The following is a 12361-nucleotide window of genomic DNA, read 5'->3' as shown; positions in this document are numbered from 1 at the left end:
GCATGAGGCGGGCAGTCTGTTTTATGCTGCAGAGAGGGTCAGATAATCTTAAAATCTGAGGCTACAGCAATGTAAGGAACAGGACCCTCTTGGGATGTGAATATTCAGCACCCCTCCCTCTAGGTTCAGGCTGTATATATGTGTGCAAATAAACCATATATTATGAAGACACCACAGTCTCTGCTGTGCCTCATTTCCAAAAGGAAACACAAACCCTGGGGAAGCTCCTGGAACCCCTGGACTTTCACACTGCTGTGGAGAAAGGGGTGGTGTGTATCATTACTATCAATCCCACAAATATTCCAGACATCGTCTTCAACAAAATGGCACTCAGCTTCTCTCTCTCAGAATAATGACCCCCCCTTTGCAGAGGGTCTGGGAAAATTTCAGGGTAGAAGAAAACAAAACGAATTATAGGGGGTAAAAAGGGCATCTTACCTTACAGTCCACGCAAGGTATAAAAAGGAAGGCTGCTGAATATGGAGAGGCTGTGTGTGAAGGACTCCGTATCTGAAGATGATTGCATGTCAACCTTATAAATGGAGAAGAAAGAGGCCTGCAGGGGCTCTCTGCGAAATGTGCTCTCTCTTTCCACTCAAGTCATTTTTATAGATCTGAGTCACCTTTATGCCTTCGAGAGAAGCCTTGTTAGTGTTCATACAGGATTCCTTTCATGCAAGCCTTGGGAATTAGGCCTCAAATCTACCAGTAAGTGCTCAAAAGCTATATCCTGTAGAGATGGCAGATGAAGTGGAGAGGGTATACTGGTTCTCCCCCCGCCCCCATCATTCCTGTTTCCTCTCTTAAGAGCATGCCATTCTGCTTCTGACATTATATATTCCTTACACCTAAAACAACAACATGAAAAGCATGTCTGTGTAAAAGAAAAGAATAAAAACTACTTGTATATTCTCTCATCTGACAATCAAATGCAAAACATTCCTCTGCAGTATAATGCAGACGTAACATTAAAATGTGGTTGGCATTAACCATGGTTCACTTTCTTAACTCTAGTTACAACCCTGAACTTTCTATGAAACCAGCTGGCAACCTAAGCCCTACACCTGGAGCAAGTGCACAGGGAGACCACAGCAAAACCTGTATATCATCTTGCAAACAGAGACAGCAAGTTGCCTTAATCATGGTATTCTTGGTGCAGACACTGACCTTTGACATTTGGACAATCAGATATGAACAAGGTTTGTGCCTACACACACAGCCCCTTCTCTCCTTGCAACAACTATGCCCATAAGTCTTCAATCAACCATAGTTTCCAGTTATGTCTGACCTGGGAAACTATGGTTACTGGGTTTGGAACAAGTCAGAATCTTAAACCAACTTCAGATTGGCTTGCTCTGAACCCGATAACTGGTGTGTCCTGTTTCAGAAAACATGAGAAGCTATGGTTAACGGGAAGCTTTCGGGTTTATTGCAGTGTGCTGAGAAGGGGTTGTGTATATCTTAGTTATTAAGATGAGATATGACCATCTGAACTGGGCCATTCATGCTTATCAATGGCTAATTCAAACCTCTTCAAGCCATGGTTTCACATCCTGGTTTCTTCCCCATCTTTAACCATGATTTAACTATTCAGATACTATAGGACCTACACATTTTTCAGTTCTTTATACAATCTCATCAGTTTACATGGTGCTTTGCAGAACGACACAAAAACCTTCTCTGCAAAGGTTGCAATCTGAAATTTGACAGGGCAGACACATCAGAAGGAGAGGAGGAAAAGCAGGGGCAGGTATGTTCAGTTGGACATACTTAGGCTTAGATCTTGAACGGACTGAACACTAAGGGGTTCAGACATAGCTAATAGTTTGAGAGAGGCCCTGACTAAGCTGTCCTCAGTGCCTTCTGCTATTGTGAGGCCCCTCGACAGGCACCCATCTTACACTGTTTACTAGTGAGGAGGGCAGGTTGCACCACCAAGCAGAGCTCCTGAGCCATGCAAAAATATGTGTGCCAGCTGACACTGCCATGTTTGCAATGCAAGTCCCACATCCTAACATGTGTCCTGGGGTAGGGCCAACATTATTAACATGAGGACCCCAGAGTGTTCACACATGCAGTGCTGGCCTGGAGCTCCGCTCTGCACTGGCATCACCCACCTGAGCCACATCAGCTGCGGTGGTGGTGCCTTCAGCTCATTGGCAGCTGGACCTGTCGATGCACAGGATTTGCCCCCCCTCCCATTCTAGGTGCATTTTGAGGGAAGGGCCATGGCTCAATGGTAGAGTACATGCTTTGCATGCAGAGATTCCCAGGTTCCATCCCCAATATCACCACGTAGGGCTGGGGGAGAACCATGCATGAAACTCCAGGGAGCCACTTCTAGTCGGTGTAGACAATACTGAGCTAGAAGGACCAGTGGCCTGATTCAGTATAAGGCAACTTCTTATGCTTCTGCGCTGGCACCATGCCTGAAAAGGTTTTGCAGACAAAGATGGATTTTGAAGACAGATTTGAAGGAAGAGAGAGCACATCACACAGAAGTTCCAGACATCGAGAGGAAGCAAAAACAATGGCCAGAGTCTGTTAAGAGAGGTACGATTGGAGCTGTCAGGCTTTGAGCTTCCTCTCCCTCTGTGCCATTAGCAGCAGGACTGGCATGGAGAAACAGAGCGGCAGAAGCTTTTCATGGCATGGAGATTAAAGGCACTGCCAGACAATCATTTTCGGGTACAATTCAAATCCAGGTTGCACAATTACATTTGAGTGGGAGGTCTTGCACAACAAACTTGCTTTCCCAAAAGACCAGAATTTTTGCAGGAAGGAAAGTGATGGGGAAATACACCTTAAATTGCGAGGCAACACTTGCTTTGATGCAACGTTGTCTAACCCCCTGAAAACAAACCACAATGAAGCCAACATCATCTAAAGTCCCTCCAAACAAATTAGGAGGAATGATCAATATCGTGACTGGTAAAGTTACAGGTGGGTAGCCGTGTTGGTCTGCCATAGTCGAAACAAAATAGGAAATTCTTTCCAGTAGCACCTTAGAGACCAACTGAGTTTGTTCTTGGTATGAGCTTTCGTGTGCATGCACACTTCTTCAGATACACTGAAACACTGACTGGTAAAGTTTCAATCAGCTAATGAGTTTCTGCATCTCCTGTAAAGCTGACAACCCTCTGAGGTCCACAAATTCAGGCAGCATCGTATTTAAATGTGTGGCCTAACCTATCCCAAAGGCTCGAGTCAGAGCAGGAAACAAAGCAGCAAGGCAAGGCAAACAAACTGAAAAGCAACTCTCCCCACCACCCACCAAAAAAGAAGAAGAAGGGGGGGAAAGAACTGCAAGCACAATAAAACTAGGAGCAACCACACTGGTGAAACAACTGTGTTACTGCAGCATTTAGGGCTTTACAAGTTATAACCACCAGCTTGATTTTTGCCTGGCATAATATGCATCTCATACATACTGTTGACATGTTTGCAAATGGGATGTGCTAAATTGAGACCATTCATTTGCATTAATCCAGACAGGTGTTTTTCCCCCGTCCCCCTCCCTTCAACAGGAAATGCAAGGCAAGGACAGGTTTTCCTCTGTCTCTGTTTCTCCCTTTCGCACCCCACCTCAGGTTGTATCCAACTAAGTTATACTCAGAGTAGACCCATTAAAATTAATGGATCATGTACATTAATTTCAATGGGTCTACTATGATGAGGACCAACGTTGGACAAAAGGACTCTCATACTCCTACTTGACTTGTTGACAACGCACTGGGAAGTGTCGGGTAACAACTGCTTGACACGGTGTCATCTGACATGGTGTCATCTAACCTCTGCACAAACAAACCAGGAAGGATGGGCAATAAACAGGTCATTTGGAAGGGTCTTTGCTTAGAAGTGATAGGTGGACATGCGGCAAGGATAATAATAATAATAATAATAATAATAATAATAATAATAATAATAATAATAATAATAATAATTTATACCCTGCCCATCTGGGGCGCCTTCCAACAAAAGCCACTCTGGGCGCATTTCAACAAAAGATTAAAAATACATTAAAACATCAGTCATTAAAACGTTCCCTAAACAGGGCTGCCTTCAGATATCTTCTAAACGTCAGATAGATGTTAATTTCTTTGACATCTGATGGGAGGGCATTCCACAGGGCGGGCACCACAACCGAGAAGGCCCTCTGCCTGGTTCCCTGTAACTTTGCTTCTTGCAGGGAGGGAACTGCCAGAAGGCCCTTGGCGCTGGACCTCAGTGTCCGGGTTGAATGATGGGGGTGGAGTCGCTCCTTGAGGAGGAGGAGGAGGAGGAGAAGGCCAGTGGATTCCAGGGTTCTCAGAAGGCCACCCCTTCTGGGTGTGGGACTTGACAGATACCCAACTACCTTGACCCATGCTACTAGCCCTGGCAATGAATTCTGGCAATAGGTCTATCTCCTGTAAGAACATAAGAGCCCTGTTGGATCAGGCCACAGGCCCATCTAGTCCAGAACCGTGTTCTCATAGTGGCCAACCAGATGCCCATGGGAAGCCCACAAGCAGGACATGAGCGCAACAAGCTCTTTCCCCACTAGTGTTCCCCAGCAAAATAGCCATTGTATCTAGCAGTCATTCATAGCCTGGTCCCCCCACGAATCTATCTAACTCTCTTGTAAAAGCGTTCAAATTGTTGGCCCCCACACACCTTGTACTAACAAGTTTTGTAGTTTATCTCTGTGCTGCGTGAAGATGTACTTCTTGACTATTCCAACAATCAGCTTCATTGGTTGTCCCTTAGTTCTAGGGTTACGGGGGGAAAGTACGCACCCCAATGCCACTATTATTCAAGGCTGCCGGTCCTAGCCCCCACCTTGAGATATGTGGGTGGGGAGCCTCAAGCCACAGGTTCAAATGTGGCCCTCTGAGCCTTTATACCTGGCCCTTAGGAACCTCCCAGGCCCTGCCCCCTCATAAGCAGCCACATTCCTCATCAGCCCTGCTCTGTGGCCTGCCTAACATTTAGCCTGGATGGATTGCGTCCTTGAATGGTGTCCTTGAACTTGCTTGCCAGGATACAGAGGCAAATGTGGGCGAAAGAACCTCTGCTACAATATAGGTAAGGGCCACTTTTTCTCCGGCCACTTTTGCCCCTTGCCCACAGAACTGAAGAAAGTTCCCCATTCCTATTGTAGGAAGAAAAGTAGAATGGGATATGAAGATCTAGATACCCTGATCTAGAGAGTGTTGCGCATATAGCTTTGCCACTTATAAGTGCCTGTAGACACGCAATGGTGCAAGTGAGGGACCCCAAGCAATCACAAGTGCACTAAGAGGTTTCCTGACATTTCTCCTTTGCAGGTGGCTTTTGCATAACCCAGCTGAGTGCACTGAAGCAGGATTGCTTTGAATGGTGTAGAAAAGCAAAGGCTTGTGTTAAGGCCACCCTAGGCCAAGCCCATGGGCAGCTGAACTTGAATGCAAGCTGGGAGAATACTTTCTCCAGCCCAGACTAGAGCTGGGAAAAGGAGGATCCTGAAGTAGAGATACTGCTCTAGTGCCCAAGGAAAAGCTAACAGCCAGGACCCAACGCAGAATGCCAATTACGCAGGCTGGTGTTGCACACTTGTATTCTCTTATGTGCACAAAGAAGGCTCTGAGGTTTGAACAAACACAATTCCAAGAAATTTGTGTACTAGGCCACGCCAATCCTAGTAAAAGGGCCAAAGCAGGGATTGGCAAATCTGTAAATTTTGGTTTTCTTTGTTCCTCGTTTTTCCCAGTTTCAAGTTCAGTTCTCCTCATTTCCACATCAGTTTGTGTGCCTTTAAAATAAAATAAAATAAAAACCCCATGAAGATTTAGTAGCATTTTTATATGCATTCCCCCAAAGTACAGGTTTTTGCAAAGCAATTTCCCTGTTTTTGTATGCTACTTTCACCAGTACATACATTTTTATGCATGGTTTATGCTAGCAAATGCACTTCTGTATGCATCACGTGGATGAAGAGCTGCATTGCAAGATTTAGAGAAATTGTGCCTCAGTTTGTGCGTTGTTTCAAAATGTGTAAATTAGGAAGGTTTGCCTTTAAACATGGAATGAAACAGATTTCTCTGCCCAACCTCCCAACTCCCAGCCATAGCTGTCAAACCCCCCCCCCCCGTTTTAAGGGAAATTCCCTTATTCCGAATAGGATTCCTCGCAAGAAAAGGGAAAAGTTGACAGTTATGCTCCCAGCCCCAATCTCTAGCCCAGAATACCTTGCTCACAAGGGCACAAAAGGGCAATAAGAACCGGGAGGCAGAAACCCCTTTCTGGCATAGCACACGCTCAAGGGCACTCTCATCTTTGATACTGCTTCACCTTTTCCAGCACAGCTGAACTCTGGAGTCAAGAGCAAGTCCTTCTGCAAGTTCTTATGACCTTTCGTTGAAAATAAACTCAGAGCCTTGCTTTCCTCTGTCCAGTTAAGCACATACCCTGTCACACTGAGGGATAATGTAGCACATACTGTCAGCCTCCAAGGCAAAACTGGGGCAAAGGGAGAGCTTGAAAGACATTTCGCCCCCTTGCCAGAACGATTACGTTCCCCATGCATTTGAGAGGAAGCAAATTGCTTCTGTCTGCTAGCAGCATGGATTCGGCCAACCTATCTTTTAATTTGGATACAAGTTTCTAACCTCCAAGGCATGAGGAGAAAAAACTTAGGCAGAGCTCTGATTCTAAGAGAAGGTTTGCACAGGTCAGAAAAAAACAGGCTACTTTTAAGAGCAGACCGCAGATCTGGAACCTTGTTAGCCTGACACATACATGGCACAGTTAAGGGTTAACATTTCTAACCTAGTCTGCAACTTTCACTGATCTAGCCTTGAGCATCCCATGTGCCCTGCCAAAGCCCCATAGGACTGACTAATCTCTGGGCATCTATCTTGCTTTCTGTTCTGGAACCACCACGGAAGCCGTTCTTCTTGACCTGCAGCTCCATCTGCTGTTTTAACACTGCCTCTTTCGCCGCCACCAATGCTCAGGGAGAAATTCTCTCTCTCTTGCTCTCGCTCCCAGGCACCTACGACGGACGCGATAGAACCAGGCTACCAGTACCAAAACTAAAGCAAGTGGGGGGAGGAAAAGAATCCTTACTATCTAGCAAACCATTTCAAAATAAAGAGAGACACTGTTAATTCCATAGCAGCTGTAAAGACCCCAGGGGGCAGAAGTGCACCCTAGGTGGTCCTAGGGTTTCATGTACACCCCCTGGCATGATTTTATTGGGAGCCAAAGGGGAAATAGGGGGACAGCAGAAAGAGAGAAAGGGTATGAGGGGGGCAAGGGATGTGTTGTAAGCTGCCCAGACACAAGACATAATAAAATAAAAAAAAGTATAAATAATAAAATTGTTGTTATTGTTGTTGTTACAGGGGTTTCACTGCCCGCGTTTGACTCTAGCCCCATTCACTTTTGGCACCAGCCACGGCCACCATCAATATGTGGCCTCCAACTGCTTACCCCAGGGGGAATGTGGCCCTTCTCTGCCCCTGCAGAAACACAAAGCTGCCTGAAATGAGCTGAACTGATATGGTCAACCTATGTTTTCATCATATAGAACTGGGCTTCAACCACTTAAGATTTCCAGGTGGGGCTTTCTGGAATTGGGTTCTGGGTTCAAGTTAAACCCTGATGCCGGTTCATTTATTACTTCTCTAACCACGATTCTGCCTGCCCGCCCCCAATCCATATAAATGAACCTGGGCTACAAATTGGTCTCATCCATACATCCTTTTAAACCATAGCTATGCTTAACTGTGGTTTAAAGGTGGGCTGAAAATCGTGGGCATGTCATGGTCCTTCCACACTCCTGCTGTGCCGTGCTGCCAGGAGTGAAGCCACGGTTTGTGACTGTAGTTTCTTTCAATGTGGCAAACCCTACCTGCTGAAATATTAAAGGTGCAGGAGTACCCTTTCCCTTTTTCACTAGGTCACTCTAATCCCTGCCCACTCACTCCCTGGGAAATAAATGCTAACCTGACCTTTGAAACTAGTAGCAGATGAGAGATTTGGCCTTAATTTATCAGGCAATAAATAGCTGTGCAACTACATTAAGACTTCACTATCCAGGTCATAGGACTGAACCTTAGATCTGAAAAGAGGTTCCTAAGTTGAGCCCCAGATCAAATAAAAGCCCAAATGTGGAAATATCAGTGCTACTGGGGAAAGGAGACTAAAGCCCAGCAGAGCTTGAGAATCTGGCTTTCGGCAAGGCTGCTCTGTGCTGAGTTTCAAGTCATTAGGCAACAGGAGGGAGTCGAAAGTGATCCGCAGGTGATCACAGGCACATTACTCACAGCGCTGAGCCTGCATGCAGAACAGGTGCCTCTAAAGAAGTGCCATTCTCTCGCACACCTGGCACAAAACGAGACATGTATTTTTCAGCTCTCACACGACTAATTCTTAACAGTTTGTGTTACAAGCACTTAAGCATCTGTTCCAGAAATGGAAGGCACTACAGGACTTGAATCTCTTGTCGCGGGACAAGAATGTGTGAGCTCTGGCCATCACAGAGAAAATGGTTCACAAATTACACATTTCTAAGCGTAAAGAATGCATTTCTAAGGCTGTTGGGCGGGATTTCATTTCTTACACATCAAATTCAGCTATACAAAACTTTCTTCCACCCACCAAATCACAAAATTTGGCTGAACTCCACAAGTTCTTGCATGATTTCAGCTGACAGCAGCTTCTGCGCCTGCAGCGGAGTGTCTATAGGGCTACTGCCTTGGGGACTTCAGCCACCTCAGTCTGCCTAATGGCTGGGACTGATAGGAAATGGAGCCCCAACAACATATGAACAGTAAAGATAAAGGACCCCTGGACGGTTAAGTCCAGTCAAAGGTGACTATGGGGTTGCGGCGCTCATCTCGCTTTTAGGCCGAGGGAGCCAGTGTTTGTCCACTGACAGCTTTCTGGGTCATGTGGCCAGCATGACTAAACCACTTCTGGCACAATAGGACACTGTGATTGAAACCAGAGTGCATGGAAACACTGTTTACCTTCCCGCCGCAGTAGTACCTATTTATCTACTTGCACTGGCATGCTTTCGAACTGCTAGGTTGGCAGGAGTTGGGACAGAGAAAGGGAAGCTCACCCTGTTGTGGGGATTCAAACTGCCGACCTTCTGATCAGCAAGCCCAAGAGGCTCAGTGGTTTAGACCACAGCGCCACCCGCATCCCATACGAACAGTAGGGGGAGCCCGAGCCAATGACAGGCAGAGTGGCTGGAGCCGGCCAGAGTGGCTGGGGCAACCCAGCCAGATGGGCAGGATATAAATAATAAATAAATTAGGGTGGTGGTGATTATGATGAAAGGCCACAGGTTAGCCTCCCCAGGTTTTGAATATAGGTATACTTTTCAGAGTACTAAATCTGGATGCATAGTCACTGTACATCTGTTGTTTGACACCATGTACTAAGCCTTAGGGTAATATCTGCAGCTCTTGCTGCAAAGACTGGCACTGCCTGGAACAGTGGTTTTCAACCGGGGTACCGTAGCACCTTGGGGTGCCACAGGCAACTCTGGCTTCTGTCCCTCTATCCTTCCCTCCCTCCTTCTGATGCCCTCTTGAGTCTCTGCCTCCCAAAGGCTTGCACAGCTGTTCGTTGCAGCAGCCCTGGCTACAAGCTCCCCGGGCGAATGGTGCCACTGGGGCTGGCCAGGGGGTGCTTCCCAGGCCTCTGTGGGGCAGTGTGAGGAGGCACCTCTCTTTGGGGCAGGGAAGCAGCTCACAGACCAGGGGTGGCAGCAGCAGCTGCCCAGAGGACTCCCAAGGAGAGCAGAGAGGGGAGGAGCCTGAGGGAACGCTTCACAAGGGAAGGTGTTTGGAATAGGATGAGAGGCTGCCAGCTCTGCAGGCAAGGGGTGACATAACTGGGCTCCTGAGCCCCACAGGGGTGCCGCAGAAAGAATGTAGTTGGTCAAGGGAACCGTGGACTCAAAAAGGCTGAATACCTCTGGCCTAGAATGTTATGTTTGCAGTGTTCACTGACACCTATACATGCTCAGCACCACACTGCTATGCTTGGCACAGCAACACTGTGCAGGCACTGCACGGTCAACTCCAGAGGTTGGCAAGATGAGGCATATGCTAGAGCCCTTAGGTCAGAGGTTTTCAACCTTGGCACCCTTGGATGATTTAACGATTGGCCAGGGGTGCCGCAGGAGGCCGCCCCCTCTTCATGTGAGCAGTCCTTCCTTCATATTTGCAAATCTCTCTTGATCTATCTCTCTCCCAGCCCAGCCTGAGTCCTGCTGCTCCTCCTGCTTTCTGTCTTCCAATCATTTCCAGATTCCTTTTCTCTCTCCTCCCCCTCCACTCTCAACAGGGCAGGGTGGGCACAGAACGGGGGAAATCCCCACTTAAGCACTTCCTGTAATGGAACCCCAGTATAAATGGCTTCCAAAGGGGAGCCACAGAAAGAATGTGGTTGGTCAAGGGCACCGTGGACTCAAAAAGATTGAAAACCTCTGCCTTAGGTTGTCATGAGACTCATTGCGGAGGACTGCAGAAGTTGGATAAAACCAATAAAGGGTCTTTGCTTTTCTTTACTCTTAACTAGCCATCAATTTTCTGATGGCAATGATCCAAAAAGCTGCAACCTAAAGCGGCATTAGCAAATGGGCATGGAGGTTGGGTAGCTAGTATCTACGTAATAATGGCATTGTGTAAGAAACATACAAACCAGCTTATATAATTGTGCAGAGTAAGAATTACCAAAAATAAAAGGCTGTCTTACAGAAATGAAATGGTCTTGCGCAACATCCCAGAACATACTACCAATTTAAATGTGTTTGAAACCGAACCAGCTTCCACTGTGGACTCCACAAAAGGACCTGGGAAACGGGCGTTTCATGATGATGCTTGAGAATTCCTTACCAGGTATCCCCAGTGCCTTATTGTGATCTGTAATCCCTCAAGACGGCTTAGTATACAATTTTGAACAGACCTGAAATATGTACTTAAATTTATAGTACAGCTAGACATTTCTCCTTGAGAAGCAGGACCAAGGTCTTGGCTATTCCATAAAAGCTCCAAAGTCCCGCTTCACACCACTTGTTGCCAGAACGGTATCACCTGAATAAGTCCCATGGCTTTAAGGCAAAGACTGGGAAGTTGTGGTCTTCCCGATGTTGCTAGACTACAGTTCCCGTCATCCCTGACTATCCGCCATGCTGGCTGGGGCTGATGGGAGTTGTAGTCAAACAACCTCTGGAAGGCCCTAGGTTCCCCATCCCAGATTTAAGGAATCGGGAGGAGAATGCTGCACATACCAAATTAATTTCCTCGTTTGCTCCTGATCGAGGTGGGTAAGGAGGACTGATAGAGTCCTAATTGAGAAAGTTGCATCTTGCCTATGTTAAGCCATGAACCCAGAGAAAGAAAACATTGTGAGTGTTGAGAGAGGAACTTGATTGAAGAAAGAAAGGCAGCTCTTACCTGGTCCCGGATCCTCTCCTGCTGTCCTCGGATGGCCAAAGCATGCTGGGGGTATTTGCTCTTCAAGTGGTCCATGAAGGCATCTCGCTTCCGTTCCATCTCAGACTTCTGGAGCCCTGTCAGGGCCTCCAGGCTCTGGGCAGCGATGACCGTGTGCCGGCGCTCCGAGGTGTGCACCAGGCCTACGTTGGAGAATCGGCGTGTGCCATTGCCCAGGGTCCGGTATTCCCGTGGATATTCTGCATCGTCTGCCGAGATCATGTGGGCGCTGGTCCTCTCGGGATCTACACGGATTGGGAGAGAAGGGAAGGAAGAAACAAGAGAGGGAGTCAGGGTACCTTTCTACTTACCTTACAGTGCAGAAAGGGGACCAGGGATGTCGGCTCCATAGGAAGGAGTGGGAGAGCTTTCTCAAAAAGGGGTGGGCAGGGTAAGGAGAAAGATGGCAATCAGAGGCTATGTTAGAATGAAGTGTTGATCATTCTTCAGCATTGCATGACTCTCCTTTTCGGATAGGGAAAGAACAGTCTCATCCAGGCACTGGCAGGATTTTCCCTTTGGCAGTGGTGCCCGTTGGAACTGGTAAGTTGGAAGGCAGGGAGGCCAAGAGTAGGGGGGGCTAGAACTAATGACAGGTGCAGCCAACACATTCTAGCTTTGTGTACAGCCTCCTTCCTACTGAGTTTGACAAGGGCAATGTGGAGACTAAGGATGCTGACAGCCAGGGCCACTGCACCTGGAATGGATATAATTAGGTAGGCAGGCAAGTAGGGGCAGGCTGAGGTTGGTGGGGAAGTGCCCCATTTGCCCTATGTCAGGCTTCCTCAACCTCTGCCCTCCAGATGTTTTTGGCCTACAACTCCCATGATCCCTAGCTAGCAGGACCAGTGGTCAGGGATGATGGGAATTGTAGTCTCAAAACA

The 12361-nt window shown here is 47.3% G+C and overlaps 1 protein-coding gene across 9 annotated transcripts in view; it reads right to left on the bottom strand.

Annotated features, from left to right (window-relative positions):
• SRCIN1 (SRC kinase signaling inhibitor 1) overlaps window positions 1-12361 on the bottom strand; it is a 308760-nt gene that overhangs the window by 135879 nt on the left and 160520 nt on the right. For all 9 annotated transcript variants that reach the window (XM_033169394.1, XM_033169397.1, XM_033169396.1 and 6 more), the window contains one exon: window positions 11439-11722. In XM_033169394.1, coding sequence (XP_033025285.1) covers window positions 11439-11699 — 261 coding nt within the window. In that variant the 5' untranslated portion in view covers window positions 11700-11722. The remainder of the gene's footprint in view (window positions 1-11438; window positions 11723-12361) is intronic.

Source organism: Lacerta agilis, chromosome 14 (genome assembly GCF_009819535.1).
Source record: "Lacerta agilis isolate rLacAgi1 chromosome 14, rLacAgi1.pri, whole genome shotgun sequence".
In the NCBI taxonomy this organism is placed as follows: domain Eukaryota; kingdom Metazoa; phylum Chordata; class Lepidosauria; order Squamata; family Lacertidae; genus Lacerta; species Lacerta agilis.
This window is presented reverse-complemented; position numbering and strand designations above follow the sequence as displayed.